The sequence below is a fragment of the Salvelinus alpinus genome, chromosome 3 (genome assembly GCF_045679555.1).
Source record: "Salvelinus alpinus chromosome 3, SLU_Salpinus.1, whole genome shotgun sequence".
In the NCBI taxonomy this organism is placed as follows: domain Eukaryota; kingdom Metazoa; phylum Chordata; class Actinopteri; order Salmoniformes; family Salmonidae; genus Salvelinus; species Salvelinus alpinus.
This window is the reverse complement of record NC_092088.1, coordinates 17,963,083-17,984,508: the sequence shown is the minus strand read 5'-3', so window position 1 is coordinate 17,984,508 and position 21,426 is coordinate 17,963,083. Positions and strand designations below refer to the sequence as shown.

Sequence of the window (21,426 nt, the reverse complement as noted above, 5' to 3'; positions counted from 1 at the left end):
GCACCAATGGAAGGAGTGATAACTGGGGTTGCAGTAAATTTAAAAGTTGACCAGCTGAGGTGAAAGATTCCCTGTGTATGTGATGCTCGTCGTTTGATGTGAGGCAAACAGGGTGGCGAGAGTAGGGAAACAGAAGAGTCATTGTCTGTTCTTTTGAGTTTTGAAGTTGTCTTTGCCCGACAAAGTGAAGTTAGGATATATAAGTTATCCTGTACGAGCGTATGTGCTGAATACATGACGATGTTACAGGTGTCAAGCTTATGGGCCTATGGCAGCAGTGTGTAGGTGTAGGAGGGAGGGTCCAAGGTGTGAAAAGTGTGCAGAAGGGAATGAGACAAGGGAATGTGTAGTATTGGGGAAAGTAGTGGAATGTGTTAATTGTAGGGGTGCCCATGGAGCTGGGGATCAGAAATGTCCCATGTGAGAGAGGCAGGTTGAGTAGTGCAGAAGTTGTCATATGCTGAGGCAGTGAAGAAAGTAGAGGAAGATGGGTTAAGGGGGAGGAGAGGTGAGAGTAGTAGAGATATACCAGTATAGAGGGATAGGCCAAAAAGTGATATAAGTTTCAGTAAGATTGGATTTTTAGCTTTTATAGCAATGGTTATCAACTGTACTGCAGGGATGGAACGTAAGTCCCAGAAAATTGAGGTTGTGGTGGCAGCTGCAGAGAGGTATTTGGGTGTGCGAGACTTGACATCAGAAGAGTTACAGGGTGTGTTAAGTGGTGGTGTCCCATCCTTTCAGGATGATGGCATGAGGTATGAATAAAAACGTTTAATTAGTGGAGTAGTGTTAATTTGTTTTGTTAATTTAATTTAATATTAATTTTGAGTGTAGTGTTAGATGGTAGGGTATTTATTTTGTACATTTTTATTTTTCAAGCAAAATATAAGGGAGTTGTGCTCCAGTCAGTAGGTGGCGGTAATGCAACAAATTGGATGCTAACCGCTGTTAAACCTCATAGAAGAAGATGAAGAAGAAGAAGAAGGAAGGCTGCGAAGGCGTTGGTTTATTAACTCGATTTAATGGCTTGTCAGTGGAAAATAAAAGTGGAAAATATGGGTACTGTCTTAATAAAACACTATTTTCCACCACCGTGCTAGGGGGGCTAATGCAACCCCCTGATGGCGCCCACCACATTCAGCAAGGGGTAAACAACATTCTCATGCGGTGTGCATTATCTGTAAATTGTCAGAAAATCCCAAAATGGTGGTGGAAAATTGTGTTCTATTAAGACAGTACGCATATTTCCCCAATTGATTTCCCCCCGACAAGCCATCAAATTGAGTTAAGGAGAAAATCAACGCCTTTTGCAGCCTGAATGGAGGGCGCTTTATGTATGAACTGGTCGCCGGGAGCGCATTAATCCCAGATGAATCCCAGATGATAGTGAGGATCCATTGTGCACACTAACAGATGCTCAGGCTAGGGGGGACCAGCTTGGTTGTCTTAAGGGTTGGTTGTCACAGTGCTAATTATTCCCAATCGTAAGTGGGGCTGTGTAGAATTTTGAAGCTTTAACATTTGTGAATTATTTGTAAGAACTCATCCACCTAGTCAATTCATGTCAGCATGACAAAACATTGAGGTAAGGGGAATTTATGTGTTTTGGAGGTGAAAGTAAAAATGGTTATCAACACATCACGCCAGGGTAAGCCTACACGAAACACAGCCCTTATTTTAAGTCTTTAAGTCTTTAAGTCTTTCCCTATGGGAAAAATGAATGGTGGAAAAACAATTGGAATTATTTCCCTGTTTGACTGCTAGGTTTTATGCGTATTATGACACCTCCACTGTGGGGCTGTATACCACATCAGGAAGAACGCCGCCCTCTAGGGGTCTTGGGCTATGGTCTTCCCTATTTTGAGCACATTCGTGCATATCACGTTAGTCAAGTTGATGGTCACCGCCTTTCAACGTGTGTTGCATTATGGGGATAAAAATTGTCTGACTTGCGCCTACATGACAACTGCATGAACTTTACAGAAATTATGTGATCAAAGGTCATCAAGTTTTGAATGCAGTCGACTCCCAAGTTTCTGCAGTTGCTTTTCACCAACTCCCGCCTGCAGCCTTGCTTGCATTGTCAGAGGCTCTATTGTTAATCAATCGTTAGGGTGTTTTTGTTTGACCCAATCGAATGTCACCATAGACATGACTGACACAGGAACCTACATAATTCATACAGTTAAAAGCCTATATACAAATGAATGTAATATTTGAGTGTCTCTCCCAGTAGTTGATTGTACAATGAACACACATATGATTTCAGTTCATGAGTGTGTGATATGCGGGTTGGAGACATTTTTAATTAGACATTATTAAGAACAACTTGTATGAACAATGGCAATACTGCCATGTTGATCTAAGCCTTGCTGTTGGAAAACTACATTAGTGTCCAACTTTCGCCTGTTGCAGATGCACCTCCCCCGACTTTCATCTACAGTCGTTTGCTTTCACCTTACCACTCAAACAAACCCAGTGGCTTTCATTTTACACTGAGCAAAAATACAAATGCAACATGTAAACATGAGCTGAAATAAAAGATTCCAGAAATGTTTAATTTGCACAAAAATATTTTTTTCTGTCACTTTTCTCCTTTGCCAAGAGAATCCATCCACCTGAGAGGTGTAACATATCAAGAAGCTGAATAAACAGCATAATCATTACACAGGTGCATCTTCTGCTGGAGCCAATAAAAGGCACTTGAAAATTAGCAGTTTTTTCACACAACACAATGCCACAGATTTATAAAGCCATTTTTACATCAGCCGATGTCACAAAGTGCTATACAGAAACCCAGCCTAAAACCCCAAACAGCAAGCAATGCAGATGTAGAGGCACTCTATCATCTCGTTCTGTGAGCTTGTGTGGACTACCACTTCGCGGCTGAGCTGTTGTTGCTCCTAGACGTTTACACTTTACAATAACAGCACTTACAGATGTCTCAAGTTTTGAGGGAGCTTGCAATTGGCATGCTGACTGCAGGAATGTCCACCAGAGCTTTTGTCAGAGAATTGAATGTTAATTTCTCTACCACGTTGTTTTAGAGAATTTGGCAGTATGTCCAAACCAGCTTCACAACTGCAGACCACATGTATGGCGTTGTGTGGGTGAGCAGTTTGCGGATGTCAACATTTTGAACAGAGTGCACCATGGTGGTGGTGGGGTTATGGTATGGGCAGCCATTAGCTATGGACAACGAACACAATTGCATTTTATCAATAGTAATTTGAATGCACAAAAATACCATGATGAGATCCTGAGGCCCATTGTGAGGCCCATTTTTTTTAGGTATCTGTGACCAACTGAGGTATATCTGTATTCCCAGTCATGTGAAATCCATAGATTTGGGCCTAAATTATTTATTTCAATTTACTGATTTCCTCTACTGAACTTTAACTCAGTAAAATCAATGAAATTGTTGCGTTTGGGCCAATTTTGGCAATTGATAGGGTCTTCAACTTTTGTTTTTCTTGTCACTGTAGGCTAATTGTTCCTTTGGGATATTGGCCAGCACCTAGTCAAACGTACCATATAAATGCAATTTGATTGATTGATTTATTATTCATTTCAGCACACAATTTGCCTTCAGTTTGCACATTTATTACATTCCAGGAGCTTCAACCACTGAATGAGCTATATATGAACAGCTTCGACACCCCCCAAAGAGGACGCCTCTCACCAACAGTCCAATGAAATGCGAAGGTGTTTGGTCTTGTCGGCTTTTGAACCAATCACAACGAAGAATACTGCTTCGCAGCGCTAGTTCACTGTCACATCCAAAGATGTAGCTTCCTGATTGGACCACAGCGTACTAGCGGCTAGGTGACAGTGCGGTTGGAAGCGAAAGGGAGGGGGAACCCGAATTCAAGCCATCGGTGTAACACAAGAGGAGACAATTGAGTTTGATATAGCTTCAAAAAAGGAATATATCAGACGTAAAACCAACTTTATCAAAATAACTTTGTTACACAGAAAACACAGGACTTTGTGTAGTCGTTGACTGTCCTCTATCTGTCATTACTACAGGCAATTTAGCCTTGTTTATATTGTAAGGGAGGCCCAATCTGCTGCGGGAAGCGGACGCCTTCGGAGTGTTGTTGAGTGGTTCGGTCTTTTCGCGCACCTAGTAAGTGAGGCTGTTGTATGGTTGTATTCACTTACATTTTATGAAATATACAGTGATTTTCAAACTACTTTAAACATTCAAATCAATGTGAAAAGTGGATGTTCGTTAATCATGTTAAGTCTGTTGATACTAACCTGATAGCTAACTAGCCAAGTAGCTATTTCGTTACTAGACTTACCTAGCTAGCTAAATTGTTTTTTGCTCACTTTCTAGCCACGACGATAATGTGATGACTAAATTATGTTCGTGTTAGCCAACTATTATTATATTAATGAACAATGCACAGGACGTTTAACTTTTTGCAGATGGCGTTGGCGTTATTTAGCTAACGGTAGCTAGCCAGCGCACTGTCACACTACGTTAATGGCTAAGTTAGTTAGCTAGCTAACGTCGCAACTAGCTAGCTCGACATATGGGTCTGTTTTGGTATCAACACTGAATTAATACTATAACTCCCTAGGTCAATATCATGATATTATCGAGGCGAGTTAGATTACCTTAACTTTGCTTCTATGTACTGCTGTTAGACACCATTTCCCCTCCCCCCATAACGCCAGCTGATTGATTTAGCTAGCTAACTGTATAATGGCAAAGCTAATTGTGGTGTATTGTTAGCTAGTTGTACACACATTGCGTTAGCCACATCCAGAGCAATTGATGCTGCATTAAAGTGCCAATCGGAAAGAGGAAACTGCGACTTGTTAACTGGTTGTAGTCATACACGTGCCGCGTTCAACGATTCAGAAAGTCGGACATTTCCGAGTTTTCTAGTTCCGGTTAGTATGCTAACGCGGCAGTAGTCTCAGTTTACTCAAGCTGATAATAAAGATCCCACTAACGCAAGGGTTCCCTAACTTTTACTGCACAACTACATATTTCAACTAGAAAATGCAGCATACCTCACATGGAAACATTTGATTCCCTAGTTAAAGCTGTGTGTTAATATTCACACACTTTTAGGTCCCGCAGGCTGTCTCATCACAATGACATGAAGTGTAAGTGGTCCTTAGTTGACACTAAAAGGTTGTATTCTATGCCCTTTTGAAGATGAATGAGACAATTGGAAGCTGGGGATGATTAGGTGGACAGATTGGGAATTTAGCCAGGACACCGGGGTTAACACCCCTACTCTTACCATAAGTTCAATGGGCACTTCAGTGACCACAGTCAGGACACACGTTTAACGTCCCGTCTGAAAGAGTGCACCCTACACAGGGCAATGTCCCCAATCTCTGCCTTGGAGCATTAGGATATTTGTTTTAGACAGGAGGAAAGCGTGCATCCTACTAGCCCTCCAACACCACTTCTAGCAGCATCTGATCTCCCATCCAAGGACCGACCAGGACCAACCCTGCTTAGCTTGAGGCAAGCAAGCAGTGGGATGTAGGGTAGTATGCTGCTTGGGGTCCTGACCCCAAGTTTGGGAACTGCACTGCACTAACATTACAATAACGTAGTGGTGAAATGACAACTTCCGAATGACATTTGGGTGCTGATGAACTGAATCGCCAATAATTCAGATTTATTACATCTAAAATCAAAACATTACAGTAGAAGTACATTTCAACCACAATATTGTGATTGCGTTGATGAGAAATGGCCTATGATGACAGCAACTAATGCATTTTATATTTTTTGTCCGTCCCAGGGAATATGAAACAGATGCCACAATGACATCGAGATTTGGTAAAACCTACAGCCGTAAGGGCGGCGATGGATCATCATCCAAGTTTGACGAGGTCCTGTCCAACAAGAGAGCCACGCTCAGCACCAAATGGGGCGAGACGACATACAAGGCCAAGGTGAGCTCCAAGCGCCCCGGCCAGAGGAGTGAGGTGGCAGAGCAGCCCAAGAGGCCCAAACTCTCAGACGAGATCTCTGAGGACCCCTTTGGCTTTGACAGCGATGATGAGTCTAAGACGGTCACCTCTCGCTTCCCACACGCCAAAGCCTCCCCAGCCAAGCCGGCATCAGCAGAGCCGCCTCAGGCAGGGAGGCCAGGAATCTGCCTGGAGTCCAGGAGCAGCCAGCAGAGCAGCCTTGTTCCCAGTAAAGCTACCTCTAGCATGGGTAGTGACAGAAGCCAATTGAGGGTCACAGAGGACACAGCCAGGTTCTTCAACACCACCACCACAACAGGTAGGAGGAGCCTCGTGTTGCAAAGTAGGACTACTAATCCAATGTAGAATCGAATCTTGGGCCAGAAGGCCTTTGCTTCCAGGGGGTGTAAGGTTGAAGGGATAAATTGCTTGCAGTGTGGCGGACTCACTCAGTTGAGATCAAATGTTGTGTGCCGTGTCAGCCAACTTCTGTTATAATTATTGAAACAGTTATTTCCTGTCATTTATTTCAAGCAAATGTATTTTTAAGGTAGTTATAGGACTGAGTACCAAATATTTTGATGGTCTTTAGTGATCCAATATTTGTAATCCAATATAGTAAAAGCTGAGTAGTAAAGAATAAATTAGTTAAGTCTACAGAAGGAAAATGCTAAATTATTAGGTTAGGATGCACTTGCAATTAGGCTTATTAATTTCGGACCATATGATGTCATCCAGCCATCTGATTTAGACAGCAGATTGGTAGCTGACCTTGGGATTCAGACAAGTAGTCATTTAAATTGAACAGCAATTTACCACTTTACAAACATCGTTGTAAGCTTTTGACTTTGGGGAAACTTTGATAGCCCAAATCTTGGAACAGAAAAACATCTAATCTGGCAGTGTGTTTTTGGAGCAGGCTTCAACAGGCTGCCGGGAGTGAGTTTAGCTTACCCTCTGGACTGGAATAATGGGCACCAACTGTCAGCCTAGCAGGTGGCTCTTGTGGATTACACCCAAAGCACTCGCTGGGGAGAAGCAAACCCATCAAAATTTACAGTCTGCATTATGTTGATGCTCTTCTCTAATACGAAACCGGTCCACTTGACGGGTACAGCCCCGTTTTAGGAGGCCATCTCCTCTATGGCAGGTGGTTCTGATTGTATTCCGCATTGCAAAGCAGACACGCTGAATGTTATTTACTGCCAGAGGCAGCAACTTATTGCTCTAGTTACGGGCCCGTTTCAATGCAATGCTGCCTGCTGTTGTGTGCCCTTGTCCACTGCAAAAACAGTATCACATCATTTGTCACTCCTCCATATGGCTGTATGCCCTCTGTGACTCTGTCATTCAAATCAGTGGCCCTGGAAGTTATCTAGGCTTTGAGTCACTTGGAGAATGGGCTTGTTTGACACATCTCTGTAGGCATTGAAGTTGCAGGCTCAGGTATGGAACAATAGCCACAAGCATATCCTTTGTCATGCAAGTTAGCGATAGTCACATGATAAGTAAAAGTTCTGTCAGTCTGAAAACTGAACTGAAAGTATTACTCATTGGCACATTTAGCAACAGCACTGCCACATTCCTACACAAACCCAGGATATCCTCCAAGGCCCAGTGTTCACTTGTCCACCCATAGAAACTCTCTACTTGTTTGTCTGGCGGAGAAATCAATATGAGCAGATCAGGGATTAAAGGAAACTTTTCACAGTCGGGACTTGCGGTCAGACTGATGATAATACTTATTGAGCCTCGCTTAAGGATTCGTCAAGCAAAGCATTCCGACCGGCCCTTTTTTTATGTGGCTAATTATTGAAAAGCTTAGTTGGATCTAGAAAACTTTTTAACTCCGAGGTGCTCAGTCTTTAGCGACGATGGCGTGATTGTCTTTGCATTCAGAGTGTGTCCAGACAGCGAGAGGGTAGTCTCAAAATCCCCTCAAGTACCAACTGCATAATAAACCAGGCCTGTTACGGCTCTGATTGAAATCTAATCAGGCGTTTTCTCAGTCCGATGATTTCTTAAGTGCAAAGGATTTGAAAATAAAACATTCCCATTAAAAAAATATATTTATATTTACAGAGGTGGAAGAGTAATTCAAAACAAAACCTGTTAATCAAATGTCTTGGCATTCTCAGCAAAAACCACAACACCCTGAATTAATGACAAAACCCAAGTTATTTTGAAGTAAAATGTAGATTGAGGATGTAGGTCTGTTTACTATCTTTCTTGTGATAGGATATTTCTCATTGATATGCCAAGCTCAGTTAAAGGGGTACTTGGAGCTCCGTTAAAGGGGTACTTGGAGCTCCGTTAAAGGGGTACTTGGAGCTCCGTTAAAGGGGTACTTGGAGCTCCGTTAAAGGGGTACTTGGAGCTCCGTTAAAGGGGTACTTGGGATTTTGGCAATGCCTTTTATCTACTTCACCAGAGTCAGATTAACTCGTGGATAATTGCGCTAGGACTAGGAAGTTGCTAACTAGCGCAATTGCTAACTAGCATTAGCTCAATTGTTAACTAGCATTAGTGCAATGACTGGAATTAATTGTGTTAATGCTAGTTAGCATTGGCTCGTGAAACTACCTCTAACTTTCTTCATACTGGACACAGTGGTATCCACACTTTCATCTGAATCTGGGGAAGTAGATACACCGCTCAAAAAAATGAAGGGAACACTAAAATAACACATCCTAGATCTGAATGAATGAACTATTCTTATTAAATACTTTTTTCTTTACATAGTTGAATGTGCTGACAACAAAATCACACAAAAATTATCAATGGAAATCAAATTTATCAACCCATGGAGGTCTGGATTTGGAGTCCCACTCAAAATTAAAGTGGAAAACCACACTACAAGCTGATCCAACTTTGATGTAATGTCCTTAAAACAAGTCAAAATGAGGCTCAGTAGTGTGTGTGGCCTTCACGTGCCTGTATGACCTCTCTACAACGCCTGGGCATGCTCCTGATGAGGTGGCGGATGGTCTCCTGAGGGATCTCCTCCCAGACCTGGACTAAAGCATCCGCCAACTCCTGGACAGTCTGTGGTGCAACTTGGCGTTGGTGGATGGAGCGAGACATGATGTCCCAGATGTGCTCAATTGGATTCAGGTCTGGGGAACGGGCGGGCCAGTCCATAGCATCAATGCCTTCCTCTTGCAGGAACTGCTGACACACTCCAGCCACATGAGGTCTAGCATGGTCTTGCATTAGGAGGAACCCAGGGCCAACCGCACCAGCATATGGTCTCACAAGGGGTCTGAGGATCTCATCTCGGTACCTAATGGCAGTCAGGCTACCTCTGGCGAGCCCATGGAAGGCTTTGCGGCCCCCCAAAGAAATACCACCCCACACCATGACTGACCCACCGCCATACCGGTCATGCTGGAGGATGTTGCAGGCAGCAGAACGTTCTCCACGGCGTCTCCAGACTGTCACGTCTGTCACATGTGGTCAGTGTGAACCTGCTTTCATCTGTGAAGAGCACAGGGCGCCAGTGCCGAATTTGCCAATCTTGGTGTCTGACAAATGCCAAACGTCCTGCACGGTGTTGGGCTGTAAGCACAACCCCCACCTGTGGACGTCGGGCCCTCATACCACCCTCATGGAGTCTGTTTCTGACCGTTTGAGCAGACACATGCACATTTGTGGCCTGCTGGAGGTCATTTTGCAGGGCTCTGGCAGTGCTCCACCTGCTCCTTCTTGTACAAAGGCGGAGGTGGTGGTCCTGCTGCTGGGTTGTTGCCCTCCTACGGCCTCCTCCACGTCTCCTGATGTACTGGCCTGTCTCCTGGTAGCGCCTCCATGCTCTGGACACTACGCTGACAGACACAGCAAACCTTTTTGCCACAGCTCGCATTGATGTGCCATCCTGGATGAACTGCACTACCTGAGCCACTTGTGTGGGTTGTAGACTCCGTCTCATGCTACCACTAGAGTGAGAACACCGCCAGCATTCAAAAGTGACCAAAACATCAGCCAGGAAGCATAGGAACTGAGAAGTGGTCTGTGGTCACCACCTGCAGAATCACTCATTTTTTGGGGGTGTCTTGCTAATTGCCTATAATTTCCACCTTTTGTCTATTCCATTTGCACAATAGCATGTGGAATTTATTGTCAATCAGTGTTGCTTCCTAAGTGGACAGTTTGATTTCACAGAAGTGTGATTGACTTGGAGTTACATTGTGTTGTGTAAGTGTTCCCTTTATTTTTTTGAGCAGTGTATATGGCCTCATTGCCAACATGCCAAAGTATTTCTTTTAATTTCAGGATTTTTTTTGTTAGACAGCTTTTCAATTTTGTTTGCATGTGGTGCACATATCTGCACATATGTGATGTAGTACGCAATTTGACGACTTTTTGCCTCGTGAGTGCTACTTTCAGAACTACTGGCTAAAAAGTATACAGAAGTACAGGAGAATCTCTTCAATTCCCTTGGTTGAAGAGCTTTGAATTCTATGGACGTTTTGGACTGAGGTGTCAGCTCTTGTCAGTGATGAAGCGTCTATCTTCTGCGACGGATTTTGGGATTCCGAGCCTTGGAACGATTAGTTTGGGACTTGTCAAAAATTATCCTAGAGAGGAGACTAATGCCAGATTCAGCCGCGGGCCGCCAGTTGGGGAACCCTGGCCTAAGGTATATTCTGTGCACTATTACCCTAGTCATATAGCCTAGCGAGCCTAAACATTCCTTAGGGAGGGGTATATACCAGAATCTGAATGCAAGTGGTATGTAGCAGCCTATTGGAACTCAACTGCCAGTATAGTTGTTTAGCAAGCCATTATTGTCCCACCCAGTAGGTTTTAAAGTGCACGTAAATAATTACAAGAGTCAGTGTTGTCAATGTCCACACTGTCATCACATGTAGGCTAACCCAGTCTCCTGATGTTGTGGTGACTTAGACCAACAGAGTTGGAGACATTTTCTGACTCAGCATTTTTTCAGCGTTGTGCTAAAAACTTTACCAGGGTGTGCTGGTCCTCTCACAGCCCTAGCACTTAGTTAACACTCTCTCATACATGGTTGAAACCACCTTCCAATGTAAAAATGGCACCCATGTTGCAGTGTGGCAGATGTCAAGATGGCTTGAATTTATCTGCTGTATGCTACATCTGTCAGAGACATTAACTGCCTAATGCTTGAAACTGCAATATGTAACTTTTGGGCAACTTGACCAAATTCACATAAAAAAAATGTGAGTTATAGATCGGGCATTTTCATTGGTAGCAAGTCTAAAAAGCGGTAGATCTGTTCTACAGTGCATTAGGAAAGTAATATTATTATTATTATTAATATTATTATTTAGTAATATTTAACAAGTAATCTAACAATTCCACAACAACTACCTAATACACACAAATCTAAGTAAAGGGATGGAGTAAGTATATGTACATATAAATAAATGGTTGAGCGATGACTGAGCGACATAGGCAAGACGCAATAGATGGTATAAAGTACAGTATATACATATGAGATGAGTAATGTAGGATATGTAAACATTATTTAAGTGGCATTATGAAAGTGACAAGTGATCTTTTTTTTTTTTTTTTAAAGTGGCCAATGATTTCAAGTCTGTATGTAGGCAGCAGCCGCTCTGTGTTAGTGATGGCTGTGTAACAGTCAGATGGCCTTGAGATAGAAGCTGTTTTTCAGTCTCTGTCCCAACTTTGATGCACATGTACTGACCTCTCCTTCTGGTGGGGTGAACAGACGGTGGCTTGGGTGGTTATTTTCCTTGATGATCTTTTTGGCCTTCTTGTGACATCGGGTGCTGTAGGTGTCCTGGAGGGCAGGTAGTTTTCCCCAGGTGATGCGTTGTGCACACCGCACCACTCTCTGGAGAGCCTTGCGGTTGTGGGCGGTGCAGTTGCCGTACCAGGCGGTGATACAGCCCAACAGGATGCTCTCTGTGTGCATCTGTGGAAGTTTGAGGGTTTTAGGTGACAATTTCTTCAGCCTCCTGAGGTTGAAGAGGCGATGTTGCGCCTTCACCACACTATCTGTGTGCGTGGACCATTTCAGTTTGTCCGTGATGTGTACGCCAAGGAACTTAACTTTCCACCTTCTCCACTGCTGTGCTGTCGATGTGGATGGGGGGTGCTGCCTCTGCGGTTTCCTGAAGTCTAAGATCATCTCATTTGTTTTGTTGACATTGAGTGAGAGGTGGTTTTCCTGACACCACACTGAGTGCCCTCACCTCCTCCCTGTAGTCTGTCTCGTTGTTGATAATCAAGCCCACTACTGTTGTCGTCTTCAAACTTGATTGAGTTGGAGGCGTGCATGGCCACGCAGTCATGGGTGAACAGGGAGTACAGGAGGGGGCTGAGCTCGCACCCTCGTGGGGCCCCAGTGTTGAGGATCAGCGAAGTGGAGATGTTGTTTTCTACCTTCACCACCTGGGGGTGGCCCATCAGGAACTCCAGGACCCAATTGCGCAGAGCGGGGTTGAGCCCCAGGGCCTCAAGCTTAATGATGAGCTTGGAGGGTACTATGACGTTGATTGCTGAGCTGTAGTCAATGAACAGCATTATTACATAGGTATTCCTCTTGTCCAGATGGGATAGGGCAGTGTGATGGCGATTGCATCATCTGTGGACCTATTGGGGCGGTATGCAAATTTAAGTGGGTCTAGGGTGACAGGTAAGATGGAGGTGATATGATCCTTAGTCTCACAAAACACTTCATGACATAAGTGGGTGCTACGGGGCGATGGTCATTTAGTTCAGTTACCTTTGCCTTCTTGGGTACAGGAACAATGGTAGCCATCTTGAAGCATGTGGGGACAGCAGACTGGGATAGAGACAGATTGAATATGTCCATAAACACACCAGCCAGCTGGTCTGCACATGCTTTGGGGATGTGGCTAGGGATGCTGTCTGGGATGGCAGCCTTGCGAGGGTTAACACGTTTAAATGTCTTCCTCACGTTGCCCACGGAGAATGAGAGCCCACTCCTTGGTAGCGGACCACGTCGGAGGCACTGTATTTTCCCCAAAGCGGGCAAAGAAGGTGTTTAGTTTGTCTGGAAGTGTCATGTTGGTGTCATTGACGCGGCTGGTTTTCTATTTGTAGTCCGTATTTGCCTGTAGACCCTGCCACATACGTCTCAGGTCTGAGCCATTGAATTGCAACTCCACTTTGTCCCGATACCGATATTTCGGTTGTTTGATTGCCTTGCGGAGGGAATAACTACACTGTATGTTTTCTGACTTTTTCCCAGTCCTCTTTCCATGGTTAAATGCGGTTTGCGCGTTCTGTTTTGCGTGAATGCCGCCATCTATCCACTGTTTCTGGATAGGGGTGGTTTTAATAGTCACAGTGGATACAACATCTCCAATGCACTTCCTTATAAACTCACTGAGTCAGCGTATAAATAGATATTATTCTCTGCCCGGGAACATTTCCAAGTCCGCGTGATCAAAACAATATTGAAGCGTGGATTCCGATTGGTCAGACCAGCGTTGAGTAGTTCTCGTCACAGGTACATCCTGTTTGAGTGTCTGCCTTTAGGACCAAAATGGAGGAGCAAAATGGAGTCGTGGTCAGAATTTCTGATGGGAGGGCGGGATAGGGCCTTGTATGCATCTCGGAAGTTATACTAGCAGTGATCCAGTATATTGCCCGCAAGAGTGCTACAATCAATATGCTGATAGAATTTAGGTGGCCTTGTTCTCAAATCTGCTTTGTTAAAATCCCTAGCTCTAATAAATGTGGCCATCCAGTGAAGTTCCTTGAGGACTGTCGTGGTATCGGCTTGAGGGGGGATATACACGGCTGTGACAATAACCGACGAGAATTATCTTGGGAGATATGGTTGGCTTTTGTTTGTGAGGAAGTCTAGGTCACGTGAACAAAAGGTCTTGAGTTCCTGTATGTTACGATTACACCATGAGTTGTTAATCATGACGCATACACCCCCGCCCTTCTTACCAAACCACGAGAAACAAGATTCTCTGGTCTGATGACACTAAGATTGAACTCTTGGGCCTGAATGCCAAGCGTCACGTCTGGAGGAAACCTAGCACCATCCCTATGGTGATGCATGGTGGTGGCAGCATCGTGCTGTGGGGATGTTTTTCAGCGGCAGGGACTGGGGGAGAATAGTGAGGATCGAGGGAAAGATGAACGGAGCAAAGTACAGAGACATCCTTGATGAAAACCTGCTCCAGAGCGGTTCCAACAGGACAACGACCCTAAGCACACAGGCAAGAAGCAGGAGTGGCTTCAGGACAAGTCTCTGAATGTCCTAGAGTGGCCCGGACTTGAACCCGATCGAACATCTCTGGTGAGACCTAAACGTAGCTGTGCAGCGACGCTCCCCATCCAACCTGACAGAGCTTTAGAGGTTCTGACGAGAAGAATGGGTGAAACTCCCACTTGTAGCGTCGTACACAAGACTCGGCTGTAATCGCTGCCAAATGTGCTTCAGTAAAGGGTCTTAATACTTATGTAAATGTCATTAATTTATTTTTAACTTCATTTATGCAAATTTATAAACCTGTTTTTGCTTTCTCTTCATGGGGTATTGTGTGTAGGTAATAATGATAAGGCTGTAACGTAACAAAATGTAGAAAAAGTCAAGGGGTCTGAATACTTTCTGAATGCACTGTATGTGTGCTATTTTTATTCTTTCCTTATGTTTAGTTTTTGCGTCTTTTACTTTCGTTTTTGTATGCCAGCTTCAAACAACTGAATTATATATATTTTAAATATCTTTCACAGCGTTTTAGATGGTACAATGGTTCTATACACTCTGAGTGCTTGTTTTGTGTCACAAACTGAAATTAGTTGAATTATTAGAATTTTAGTAACCAGGAAATGCCAGAGCGATTTCGGCATATTGCACTTTTAAAATGTGGTGCTAATACACTGTGTTAATAGATTGCCTTTCCACCCCCAGCCAAGCCAAGCCAACCCTGCTGGTCCAGCGAGGGTGCGACTGTGGAGAAACACAGCTATTCATGGTACTGCAACGCCTCGGAAAGCGACAAGAAGCCTATTGCGCAGACCACCACCCTAAAGAGCGAGGCCAAGGACTCTTACGACAACTGGGACGCAGTGATGGGTCTGGGGCCCACCTCCCCCACCCCAGAGCCCCCCAGAAGCCCCCCTTCGTCAATGTGGAGTGGCGAGTGGGGCTATGGTCTCGGTCTGGCCAGGCAGGACAAGACCTCCCCAGAGCCCACTCCCAGTGACGTTGTGGGCCTGGGGGACTTCGAGATCCCGATCGAGCCCTCCGAGTCCCAGGAATACTCCCAGTCTCTGCTCAGGGTCAGCACCCACTGCCGGACATACCGCCGGCCCAACAAAGGCAAGCAGGCCGGGGACTCTAACAGTACCAGTAGTACTAGCACCAGTACAGCCTTCAGTAGTGGGCCTGGATCTGGCCCTCTCGAGACCAACAATACAGAGAACAGCAGCAAGCCGGCGGGCCGTGGGCGGACGAGAGACTTCACAGTGCTTCACCCGTCCTGCTTGTCGGTGTTTAACGTCACCATTCAGGACAGGGTCATGGAGGAATACACCCCCGCTGCCGCCGTTGCTGCCCCCCTGACAGACCAGGGAGAGACTGGCCGTCTGAGGAAGAAGACCGAACCAGCACCAGCTAAACCCACCAGGTGACCTACTGCTACCTACCTACTTACCGCTAGACTGGGATAATCACTGTTGTTGTTAGATTATGATGTTTGGGCTATTTCTGCTCCCTTCACTGAGTCATAACAATGAGGTATGTTTCTCTCCCCCCGTGGGAATGACCTGCACACTGCAGTATAGGCTATGCTCTCAAATGTGTGTTTGGATTCTTCTATTTTCCTGATAAACATGCATCCTTCAATATCTCACACCTGCTCAAAGACATTGGATATGTGTAGGTTGTTCTAACTTCTGTCTCTGCTTCTCTCTACCAGGTTCAGACCCACACAGAGCAAGACCAAGAAAGACACCAAGTTGGACTTTTTTGGCTTTGAGGAAAACGAAGCGGGCCGTGGTGCCACCCAGGAGGAAGCCAGTTCCGACCCAGTGGCATCCGGCAGCTCCAACTACAAGATCAAGTATTTTGGCTTTGACGATATGAGTGGCAGCGACAGCGACGAAGACGAGGGCTCCCAGGCCAAAGAGAGGAGGAAGGCTAAGAGGGCCGCCGCGGCTGCAGCCACAGCTTATGCTGCCTCCGCTGCTGCCATGGAGATGAGGGTTGACAGCCCCCTGTCCGCCAGCGAGGAGCTGGAGAGTCAGACCAGCAGCCACTCAGGTCAGGCACAGGGCCTCAGGCGAGGCCAGTAGTAACACACACACACACACACACACACACACACACACACACACACACACACACACACACACACACTCTCTCTCAGACCAGCATCGGTACAGGGCAGACTCAGTCAAGGTCAATTTCAAGAACATGGAGTTCTCTACACACACACGCACACACACTTCTGAAGTCTGGTGGACACTACACAACTTTCAAAATCCTAACGTCGCTGAGCTTCTCGCGTTAAACGACCATCTTTCCTGTAGTTGTCTTGCCAACGTAGTGGTGTGCACTAAACGATGTAGCACAGACGGATCACACTGCACGATTCTTCACTTGGTTGTGAGGATTCAAGATACCAAGTTGTCTCACAAAAACAAGGATGTGCTTAGACTTAACATAGCTACTAGCTGTGCAGTAAAGTAGCCTCATAAGCATTCAGTCAGACATTCACGCTTGCCATACAGAGTTGAAATATCTAGCAAACATTTTGAATTGAATAACATTGCTTGTACATTTCAGAACTGTAAAGATTTGACCCTTTGGCTTTGGTTAAAGGCAAGTACAAACGCATACTAGTACTAGTCATCGTGCCAGCTCGCCTCTACACGTTCTGGGTGATGCGAAACAATGGCATCTCAGTCTTTTTTTTGGCGAGCTCTCGTTGGCTATTGCTGATCACTATTCTCAAAACTTGTTGTTGCTCATATCACACTACAGGAGCATTGCAGATTTTGTGCTGATAAAATCAAACGTTTGAAAATATCGGGACGTCTGGAACTGCTCGAAAACGAGATTGGTATCCCTCAGATTGCGTCTCTGACCCGCTCGCATTAAACGAGCATCGGTGACGGCCACGTGCCCCGAGTAGGCAACGGCATGGGGATTTTGTCTCCGATCTCAGAAACGTGTCTGGGACAGCTACACTGAACAAAAATATCAACGCACCAAGTGTTGGTCCCATGTTTCATGAGCTGAAATAAAAAATCACTGAAATGTTCCATAAGCACAAAAAGCTTTCTCTCAAATTTTTTACACATTTGTTTAAATCCCTGTTAGTGAGCATTTCTTCTTTGCCAAGATAACCCATTCACCTGACAGGTGTTGCATAGCAAGAAGCTGATTAAACAGCATGGTCATTACACAGGTGCACCTTGTGCTGGGGACAAAAGACCAATAGAATGTGCAGTTTTGTCACAACACAATGCCACAGATGTCTCATGTTTTGAGGGAGTGTGCAATTGGCATGCTGACTGCAGGAATGTCCACCAGAGCTGCTGCCAGATAATTTAATGTTTATTTATTTACCATAAGCCACCTCCAACGTTGTTTTAGAGAATTTAGCAGTATGTCCAACCCGCCTCACAACCGCACACCACGTTTATAACGTTATGTGCATCAGCGGTTTGCTGATGTCAACGTTGTGAACAGACTGTCCCATGGTGGTGTGGTGTTATGGGCAGGCATAAGCTACAGACAACGAACACAATTGCATTTTATCAATGGCAATTTGAATGCACAAAGATGCCTTGACGAGATCCTGAGGCCCATTGTCGTACCATTCATCTGCCGCTATCACGTTATGTTCAGCATGATAATGCACGGACCCATGTTGCTAGGATCTGTACACAATTCCTGGAAGCTGAAGATGTCTCAGTTCTTCCATTTCCTGCATGCTCACCAGACATGTCACCCATTGATCATGTTTGGAATGCTCTGGATCGACGTGTATAGCGGCGTGTTCCAGTTCCCTCCAATGTCCAGCACCTTGGCACAGCCATTGAGGAGTGGGACAACATTCCACCGGCCACAATCAACAGCCTGAATAACCTCTATGTGAAGGAGATGTGTCGCGCTTCGATTTATGAGGCAAATGGTGGTCACACCAGATACTGACTGTTTTTCTGATCCACGCCCCTACCTTTAAGGTATTTGTGAGCAATCGATCCATATCTGTATTACCAGTTGTGAAATCCAATGATTAGGTCCTAATGAATTTATTTCAATTGACTGATTTCCTTATGAACACTATCTTTGTTGTGTTTTTATATTTTTGTTCAGTATAAATCGTGGCCAAAATCGTATAGTGTACACCTTGCTTAAGCTAACATATGGGTTTCTACTAAGCCAACAAGGAATTGTGTTACCAACGATCATTTAGCGATTTGATTAGGAATTTTAGGGCTGCTGTAAGCATAAAAAATATATGTTAAAAAATATTTTGAACCCTTGATTTTGGCTTTACTGCTATTAGCCCATAGAAATGCATTGAATAACAGCTTCGTACATGGATAAACGGTCACAAAAAAAGCACAAGGAAGTTCGTTCTGGAGTCTTATATCCGAGGGAAATACTTAAAATAAAAATAATGTACATGTCACCTTAGTTTAGTGCCTAAAGTATCTCCATATATACTTCCATTCATTTTTTAAAAACTGATACCTGGCTACCTTTTAGACTTGTCTTCAGAGGCTTGTGGGCATCCTAGAGTAAAACAACTGACATGTTCGTGAGAGACTCACCTTTCCATAGAGGGATTATTGTGTAGCCCAAACTGTTCGGACGCTACAGACAGAAGTTGGCAAATCATCTGTACCGACTTCAGGCGAGTGCAGTGGATTGAGACGCAGCCCATGTAAAAAAACAAAAAAACATGTCTAGCTTAAACTGACGGATTTGGATGAGGATTTTTTTAATGACGTTAATTAGATTTCCGCGGGGCACGAACATCGACTCTTGAGGGTTAACCCTAATTGCTCCTGTAAGTTGCTCTGGATAAGAGCATCTGCTAAATGACTAAAATGTAAATCGACTATACTCAAACAATTTAGGCTAGTAATGACTTCGTCACAGATCTTATAATTCACGATAGGATTCTGTTTATGTAATTCTATGGACTTGGTAATGAACTGTGATGTTCGTGTCCTATTCTAACACACGTCAACCTTTTGGCATGTCCCTTGTAGGTGTGATGGACTTCCCAGAGGACAACTCTGCCTCTGTGGGCCTAGAGATGCCCAGGAGACCTCAGGCAAAACAGGTGGAGAAATCCAAGGAGACCAATAGGAAGATCTTCAGTGGCCCCAAAAAGGTAAGAAGTGTTCTATGGCAACTCTCCCTGCACTCAAGTTCAGGATAGTGTTCATCAGGCCACAGCGACACAACTCTTCGAAACGTTTTCCCACGGAAAACAAAAAAAGCTATTTTTATTGGACATGGTCAGGTAGTTCCCTCCCTGTTTCAGTCTGTTTGGTGCCCAATGAACTAGACCCAGAACATTCATCAGAGAATGAGTAGACTACACTGTATGCGCTGCTGAGATGCCAGGCCAAAACGGCTTGTTGGATTATTTGTATGTGGATGAATGGAGCGATGAGAGCTGTCACTGAAGGTCTCTGGTCCTAGGTACCAATAGGTGTGAAGCGCCCCCACCTATGGGACTCCACTCATTTAGCTGGAGTTGCATACCTAGCAACGGTCATTCTCTCATTTCTCTCATCCAGAGAACCAGTAATGCCCGTTCTCCAATCGCTTAGATGGACTTCATCTGTAAGTGCTCCACTATTGATCTTTAAGAGCAAGGCCATGTTTAGAATGGGGTGTGAAATTATTTTGTGGGAAAATCAGAAACATTTTATGTGTTGAGGTTGTGAAGTACAGGTTATAGGTCATACAATGGTTCATAGTCATTATTTGTGAAGGCAACGTGCACATTTTAAGTGTATTCTCATAAATCTGTTTTCGCATTTGGGCTACTACAAACCTGTGGAGTGCCAAGGTGCCTTCCAAGTCTTTGGAGGTGTTTTCTGCTCAGAGATTCCTCATACAAAGCCCTGTAATGTACTCCATGCAAGTAAAATAATAAACGCGCTGAGCTCATTTGAAAAACACTAGCCCTCCAAAAGGACCTGGGTATTCATGAGTCGTCAAAAGGCAGCGTTTTCTATTGCGGTTGGCCCAACTGCAGGGGTAGTGAAGTGGCACTCTGGCGCATGCAGTTTACATGGACATGTCCCGAATTGTGCACGCTTCCCTATATAGTGCACTATTTTTGACCAGGGCCCCGTTGTGCACTATGTAGGTAATAGGGTGCCATTTGGGGCACAGCCTGTAACTAAAGAACCCTTACAAAAAACAATTTGAATTGGATGCATAACAATCTATCTTCTTATGCAGTTTGCTTACAAATTACAGAAAAAATGCTTCTGTTTTGCATAATAATCCAACAATTCCCTCTTTCATTCTGCATAACCAGTTGTGCTTGATGCATTATTTGTGTATGTACATTCTGGGCCTCTGTATTTGTCATTTTAAAATGTGTGCCAAACAACAACCAATTGCAAAGTTTAACATGCTATGCACAAGGACGATTTATAACAATTTTCACAGAATTAGAAAATAAACACATTTACTTGAAGAACAGTGCAGATGCAAAGTTTGGTAACAGAATGACGGTTTGTTCTGTTTGTGCCTTCATTCTGTTACCAAGCTTTGCATCTGGACTGTGCTTAAAGTAAATATGTTTTTGTCAAATTTTCGGTGTGCCTTGTGCATAGTTTGGTTTGTTTAACTTTGCAGTCATTGCTTTTTGTTTGACGTACGTTTTAAAGCGAAACATCGGAGTCTCCGCATCATTCTGTTACCGTAGAGTTGCCCGTATGCCAATCTGTTGATGTCGGCTGTCAGACGTTCGAGGTTGATTTAATGGCCACCATCATTATCATGTCGTCTCTGACTAATTCATGTCAGTGCTGTATATGGGCACCTAGCACTGCTCCAGTCTGGATGAGTGGACGTGGCTGAACAGCGAGTGTGTTGTGTTTATTGAGTAGCTCTCTCTCAGGCTGGTTAGGGCTCTGTCTGCTGCCTATGGACAGGCCAAGGCTGCCCTTCCCTCCCCTCTGTTCACAGCACACTTCTAGACTCTGAGCCAGGCTGGCTCTTCTACATTAATCATGGATATGATGCATCTACCGACTCTCTCTCATTTTGCCCACACTCTCTTTGTCTGTCCATCTTCCTCACTCTCAGTCCTCAAGTTAACTTGGCTGTTTTTTCTCCTTATCTCTCTGGTGGTTGTCCCCAGGCAGTGATTTGGCCCATATCTCTCCTAAAAGTATTGCTATTATTGCTTTATAGATTTTTCTAGGATTCCTCTTCCTGTTTTCAATCTGTTATTGTGTCTGGTTCTGCTGAACCAACCTCTCTTCCTGTTT

At 44.5% G+C, this 21,426-nt stretch overlaps 1 protein-coding gene across 1 annotated transcript in view; it reads left to right on the top strand.

The window, feature by feature from the left end:
- Positions 1–3,832: 3,832 nt before the first annotated feature.
- The window catches only part of LOC139570150 (wings apart-like protein homolog), a 48,374-nt gene continuing 30,780 nt past the window's right edge, over positions 3,833–21,426 (top strand). Inside the window, exons 1-5 of the mRNA XM_071391748.1 lie at positions 3,833–4,132; positions 5,781–6,271; positions 14,855–15,572; positions 15,864–16,207; positions 19,177–19,301. Of these exons, the coding sequence (XP_071247849.1) occupies positions 5,803–6,271; positions 14,855–15,572; positions 15,864–16,207; positions 19,177–19,301 (1,656 nt within the window). The 5' untranslated portion in view covers positions 3,833–4,132; positions 5,781–5,802. The remainder of the gene's footprint in view (positions 4,133–5,780; positions 6,272–14,854; positions 15,573–15,863; positions 16,208–19,176; positions 19,302–21,426) is intronic.